The sequence below is a fragment of the Asparagus officinalis genome, chromosome 10 (assembly GCF_001876935.1).
Source record: "Asparagus officinalis chromosome 10, Aspof.V1, whole genome shotgun sequence".
In the NCBI taxonomy this organism is placed as follows: Eukaryota; Viridiplantae; Streptophyta; class Magnoliopsida; order Asparagales; family Asparagaceae; genus Asparagus; species Asparagus officinalis.
In genome coordinates this window covers 24,856,645-24,863,707 of record NC_033803.1, presented here as the reverse complement: position 1 = coordinate 24,863,707, position 7,063 = coordinate 24,856,645, and the positions used below count along the sequence as shown (strand labels likewise).

The 7,063-nt window shown below is 38.5% G+C and overlaps 1 protein-coding gene across 1 annotated transcript; it reads right to left on the bottom strand.

Annotated features, from left to right (window-relative positions):
* Positions 5,867 to 6,784, bottom strand: LOC109826559 (protein FAR-RED IMPAIRED RESPONSE 1-like). The gene is made up of 3 exons (XM_020393587.1): positions 6,740 to 6,784; positions 5,930 to 6,658; positions 5,867 to 5,885 (listed from the first exon to the last, which is right to left on the bottom strand). The coding sequence occupies exons 1-3, from the start codon at positions 6,781 to 6,783 to the stop codon at positions 5,867 to 5,869; spliced, it is 792 nt and encodes a 263-aa protein (XP_020249176.1). The 5' UTR covers position 6,784.

Sequence of the window (7,063 nt, the reverse complement as noted above, 5' to 3'; positions counted from 1 at the left end):
AGCCGAGCCACCTCGAGCTGGCCTGCACCATGGCCGAGCCAGTTCAGCCTGGCCGACACTTGCCTCGCCTCCCACGACCATTTTAGAGTCCCCGTCTGCTTTCGTTCTTGTTCAAGTTGATCCAATACCTTTAGTGAAGTCCCACGATAGCATGGATCTTTCTCGATTCAAGATGAAGATTATGGATCATCTTGGTCATTTGCATAGGGATCGAGGCAAACTTTTGATCGAAGAATGCTTGAGTCCGGTGAATGAATCCTGAGTGGCTATTCAAGCTGGGGGTCGTACACGCACTCCCTTCAAGTCAAAGCCATCCCATGAAGGGAAAATTCTTATAACCACCCACTTGGGGTTATGTGTCGAAATCGAAGAGCTAGTTGAGGCCTCACGTTCTCGTAGGCATGGTTCCAAACATGTGACTCCTGAGAACGCTAATAAGGCATCGCATCCTCAGAAGAAGACATCTCCGTTACACGATAACGTCAAACCTGGGGATTCAAACCTACCACTGATAGGTTGCTCCGGCCATAATGCCGATGAGTTGTATTATCATGCTGGGGGAACCAAGAAATCTTGAAAGAAAAGTGTCCCAGAATCGGACTCTCACTGTCCTTGTGAGAGATTAATCAGAGCAGTATTATCAAAGTGTAGCTTCCCTAAGACTGCTCCATGGAGGGTCTCGGTATTGGAAAGAATCTCCACCGAAGTGTCCAAATCTAAATCAAGATACTTCTACAAGAAGAAATCTGTCGGTCATGATAACGAGCTTCCAAAAGTTACCATCAATGTGGCCGATAAAAAAAAATCGACAATGCGTTACAGTCCTGACTCTTTCTTGGAGGCATCTCAGGGCATCGCTTGGTTATGGTCAGGAACTAGACGACCTAGACTGAATAGAGGACACTCCTCGAAGGATGAAATGTCATACGCCAACTCCGTAGTAGCTTCCGACAATACAACCTCCAGCAATGGACAATCTCGTGAGGCGTTCTTGATCAATGCTGAAGAAATGGCCAAAATCCTCGAAGACGCTCTGGCCAAGCAGAAAGAGAATTTCAAATTCGAAATGAAAATGACTGTGCAACGGATAAGGGAATTGCATGATCAACAGATTCAAGCTTTATCAAATCAAATTAGTAAATCTATTTGTCGCAACGCTACTAATCAAGTAGGTAGCGATTCAGACGAGGATGAGAATCTCAACGCTGATACCCATCCTGTTGACCAAAATGCTAGGGATGGTCCCACCGAGGATGACAATGCTGGGGGTGGTCCAGTTATTCCTCCCCGAAATTGCCTGAAGGAAAATGTGGCAAGGACAAGAAAATGAAAGACCTGGAAAGCAAGATCAACGCACTGATATCCGTTCAAGAGGTAAAGAAGATTGGTATTCCATGTCATTACCCAATGGAGTAGGAGTCAATTCTGTATCCGACGAATTTCAATCTAATTAACCTCACACCATTTGACGGAAAGGGTTCACCCACTTAACACCTAATTTACTTTGAGTCCCACCTGGGTGTGATTTCTGACAACAAACCTTTTATGGTCCCGTCATTCGTTGGTACCCTTCGTGGGGCCACCTTCGATTGGTATCGCTATCTCAAGTAAGTAAGTATCAACTGCTGGAACGACATGGAAAACTCGTTCCTCAACAACTTCTTCGACGATGACACCGAAGTGTCGATCAGAGCCCATTTGGATGAGAAGCAAAAGGATGGGGAGTCAGTTGATAGCTTTGTTAAACGCTTCCGCAAAAAGGCAATGAATTATAGGGATCCCGTCACAGAGAAATTCATCTTACAGACAAGCCATAACAATCTCTCCATTGATATGCTAGAAGCCCTTCAAAAAAAATAGCCATAACAATCTCTCCATTGATATGCTAGAAGCCCTAAGGGTCGTGCTATCCATAACATGGAAAGAATTAAAATTGCGCAGGGAATAGGCCGAACGCTTTCTGAAAAGAAAAAATCTTGAAGGAGGCCAACCAACGACTAACCCTCCGAACTCGAATTTTTCTTCTCGTGGTAAGGGAAAGGCATCTGCAGTGGTTGTTGATGCTAATCAGACATCACAAAAACAACCTCAGTGTAATGATCATGAATTTTGATACTAGTTAAAATAATTTTTTAGTATTTTAAAATATTTAATTATGATTTTAAAAGAGTTTTTATATTTTTCTCGAATTTCTACAGTTTTCTATGATTTAAAGTCTAAGTTTTATATTTATTTAAATAATTTAAATATTTATAAATATATTTAGTGCAGTAAAAAATTTCTAGAATTTATCCGTGTGTTACCGATACTATTACGTATCATTTTGAATAATACGTGCTATTATTATTATTACGTATATTTTTGTATAATATGTTATATTATTAATTACGTATTATTTTGTACAATTTGTTGTAGTATTACTACTTTTGCATATTATCTGTCGTATTAGTACAACTGGTACATTTTATTATGTAGATAATTATCCTATAATTATTCGATCTTAAATATAAGTAATTGTATTTTTATTAATTATTCATGTTTAATTGTACCATTTTTTGTTATTAATTCAAATGTTGCATATTTTCAGCTATAATACCATAATTGGTACGTTTTGATGTGTAGGTAATTTTCATATAATTATTTATATTTTTACTTAATTATTATTATTTAAAATAGATTTTAAAATCCTATTTCTCTCTCTCTCTCTCTCTCTCGTGACCAGCTCAAGCATTAAAAGTGGGGGCTCTTTTGCATAATGGATCCGAAAGCTCAAGCATTAAAATCCCTCTCGTGACCAGCTCAAGCATTAAAATCCCTAGATCCGCTCCATCTCCAATCGGACCTCCCCTCCAACGCCGACGATATCTCAAATCACCCCTCTCCAACCGGCCGGAGCTCCCTAGATCCGCCTCACCACCGCCGACAGTGACCCACTGTCCCCAACTCCCTCGAGCACCATCTCGACATTCCCCAACCGCCGTCGAGCCACAAAATTTGACGTCTGAGACCACCGCCGACCGTGACCCACTGTCCCCAACTCCCTCGAGCTCGATCTCAACATCCCCCAACTCAGGTAACCATCAATCCCCAACTTATTAATTGAACTTCAGTTTCCAAATTAACTTATTTCAATTAACTTGAGTTCCAAATACGAGAAACTTGAGTTTTTATGTTCAAGACAGTCTGTAATATTTGTAATGGGATTACTTGCTTGTGATGTTTAAGAAAGGGGATTACTTGCATTATGTACGCCCTGAAGAGGGAAGTCCGTGTTTTAGTAAACAATGGCTTAACTGATGTGGAGCATCAGAAACCATGCAAAGAGCAAGGAGGTACAGAAGGACCGATTCATTCACCTTCAAAGAGAAGCGGAGACTCACTATCGAGCGTTTTTCTTTTTGTTCTGAAAACAATGGGACCTGAAAACAATGGGACCATTATGAGGCGAGCTCCATTTCTCACATCATATTGGTTCAGTTTATCTGCTCATGCATAGACCACTATTATTGTTCGACTTGTGCAGGGATCACTTGCTTCATCCAACCTGGTTCTCTGGCTATATTTCCCTGCCATCACAGCGTGTGCCTCAGTTGCTTTAAGAACAGTATCAAGGTTATGCATTATTTGCAGGGTTTCTAATTCCTGGTGGATCCTAATATACTGGATAAACTTGCGAACACTAGTTGGCCCCCTCTGGTAAATAGCTTATTGTTTTTAGATTCATACTGTTACTTTGTTTCTGTTAAATTTGTAGATTTGAGTAGAATGGCAGCTAAAAGTCTTATTGTAGGGTGATTATGAGAGCGAAAGGTAGAAGCACGTTTCCCTACTTTTTCACCTTCTAAATGGTCCCAGGTTTGGAGGAATGCTCTACTGATTCTATATAGGTCTAACTGATGTCTTTCTCTGAATAATGGTTAAGGGAATGATCCAAAGCCCAAGCGTAACACCCAGCTGGAAACTGCCATTTGTAAGCTCAAGCATGCTTGCTCAAGAACATAGATATCCAGTGAACCGTATTTTATGGCTGAGTTTGTATTTCTTTTCTGGCGGTGAAACGAAATCTTTAAATCCCATATTTATTCATTACAGCTCATGTAAAATCGTTTGGTATGAAATCCAGCTCATGTTAAATTATGTGTTGTATTTGTATTATGATTCTCCGTTTTCACATTCTGTACAAGATAAGAAGTAAATTCATACATGTGAGGTTTCTGTGATTACTTTTCAGTTTATGTGAACAAAAGTTAGGAGCTTGTGTGATCTGCTCGTTTATTGTAGGTTTCTGTGATGACTTCTCAGTTTATGTGAGCTGATCATATGCGCTTTGATTTCTTGGTGTTGGAGGAGCTTCAAACATGTTATTGTCTATAATTAATTTAGTGAAATGTAAGTAGTAAGTTCTGATAGAATGAAGTGATATCTTCACCTGGGTATGCCTAGGTATACTTGTATTATGATTCTCCGTTTTCACATTCTGTACAAGATAAGAAGTAAATTCATACATTTGTATTATGATTCTACGTTTGTCATGAAATCCAGCTCAATGTTCTGATTATGATGCTCCGTTTTCACATCCCTAACAAAAATTTTGACCAGGATATCACAATAAAATGAGATCAAACTAAATGGGGTTGAAACTTTCGAGTATCAAAAGTGTAAAATCATGACCCAAGATAAATACATTGTCAGGAGACCATAATCAGATTCAAAAATTAGAAGTTGCAGATTCCTACTATCAAATACAAATAAGAATGCCAAACAAAATAATCAAACAAGTTACCAGCTTTCCTACTCTATCACATTCTCCATCAATTTGGCAATAGTAGCAGCAGTACAAGTAGAGACTAACTGATACAAAAGAGTGTTTTAACTGTCTCAAAGCAACAGTACAAGTAGAGACTAACTGATACAAAAGAGTGTTTTAACTGTCTCAAAGCAACAGTACAAGTAGAGACTAACTGATACAACTTCATAACTTTAAATGCAAATCCCAACTCCAATTTTAGAAACTAACTGATACACCAGACTCAAACTTGCTATATCAAAACTGCCCATATGCAAATTTCCATTCTTGAATACAGTACCTGCAATGAGCGTGCAACAAGTATACATCAGATGTAATCTAATTTGTAGAGTTAGAAGGAAATATGGATATTTCATGTAATAAATCTGAAACAGAAGGTGACACTTGGATGATGAGCATGTCATTAAAATGAGCCATTACCCATATGCACTAAATAGAAGCATGTAGAAGACCGTCTTCATAGGAGCACATCATCCTCATCTTCACTTGATGACCCATTACCCTCTTGCCAATTTGTACCACCGCATGTAGAAGACCTACATTATAATGAAAAAATATATATATACACCAAGGGGATAATAGAAGGTGAAGAATAAGAAAGGCTTAAATAATAAAAGAATTACTACTTACGGATTTGTGAGTGCCGGACAATTTCGTTTATCATGTGATTAGCCTACTTTACCACACCCGTGGCAACGTCTATCTTTTTTATTTTTTGCTCTAGCCATTGCTTTCTCTTTTCCTCCCTTCAACCTTTTGCCGCACCCTTTTGCTCGCACTTGATCGGGTTCATTGAAACTATTTTGAAAAGTACAAGAATCCTGCACACTAGTACCATCATCCATTAAATTACCACTCATTTGATTACTTTTCTCGGTGAAGCTCTTTGCAACTGTGCGGCCACTAACCATGTGGCTACTAAGAAATTGATCGATTTGCTCATTAATGATACGCACTCCATCGGTAAACATCTTCCTCGTTTCTTCACATACAAGGGACTTGTCAACTAATTCCAAAGATGATTGGATAAATTGACTTCGTGTTAAAATATAAGAATTGTCAGGTCTTATCTGCATACCTTTATCATCAACCACTGTCCCCGATTTTGCAGACTTAGTCCACCTCTTTAAGATGTATTTATCGGGCAATATTTCAGCATCAATTTTCATCAAATATGATATAATGTGTGTACATGGAATTCCGCCGCTTTCGAACTTTTTACAACTACAAGAAACCAAATCCAAGTCCTTGTCATAAACGATTTCGCGGACTTTGCTTGTTGCGAGCTTCTTTCTTTGAATTTGATACACACGGCGATTGTCGGTTTCCCTAACAAACTGCAACTTGTAGTTAAAGCTGTCACACACTTCAGCCTCAAACTTGAAATACATCTCATTAGTGTAAATATCAACCATTTGCTCCAAAAAGTCATGATTTATTCTAAGTTTAGGTTTCTCAATCAAGTCTTTGTGATCGGCCATCAACTCCTCGTGACGTTGGCGCACTAGTCCCCTGCCAAACTGTATCATAAAATCCACCAATGAATTATTCTTCGAAACAAATTTCTTGAAGAATGCATGTCCACTTTCTGCTCGTTGGCTACTTGACATGTCTGCTGAGAAAATGTGATTAACATATGCAGGAATCCATCTTGACCGAAGTTCATATTGGTCTTGCAACCACCTGTTTCCTTCTAACCCACTTTTCTTAATCAGACTTTCCCATTGTAAATCAAATTCTTCAGGAGTCTCTGATTTCCAAATGCAAGCCGAGAACTCACTTTTATAAATACTATACTTCACTGCATCAATTTTCTCAGAAAACTTCATTAATATATGCCAACTACAATACCTGTCAAAAGAATTAAATAAAGTGTTAAAAAGAAAGGCTATGTATATAAACATCTTCAATAATATATACAAACTATAATACCTATGAAAAGTATTTGGAAGAACAAGAGGGAATGCCTTAGTCATAGCTGGGATAGTTAAAGCTGTCACACACTTCAGCCTCAAACTTGTAATAGATCTCATTCGTGTAAATATCAACCATTTGCTCCAAAAAATCATGATTTATTCTAAGTTTAGGTTTCTCAATTACATCTTTGTGATCGGCCATCAACTCTTCATGTCGTTGGCGCACTAATCTCCTGCCAAACTGTATCATAAAATCAACCAATGAATTATTCTTTGAAACAAATCTCTTGAAGAATGCATGTCCATTTCTGCTCATTGACTACTTGACATGTCTGCTGAG

Excerpts from the sequence above, each read along its gene's own strand:
- LOC109826559 (XM_020393587.1), bottom strand. The coding sequence starts at position 6,783 with ATGACTAAGGCATTCCCTCTTGTTCTTCCAAATACTTTTCATAG. Across the intron at positions 6,659-6,739 it reads CTTCCAAATACTTTTCATAG|GTATTGTAGTTGGCATATAT; the intron begins GTATTATAGTTT and ends TTCTTTTGACAG.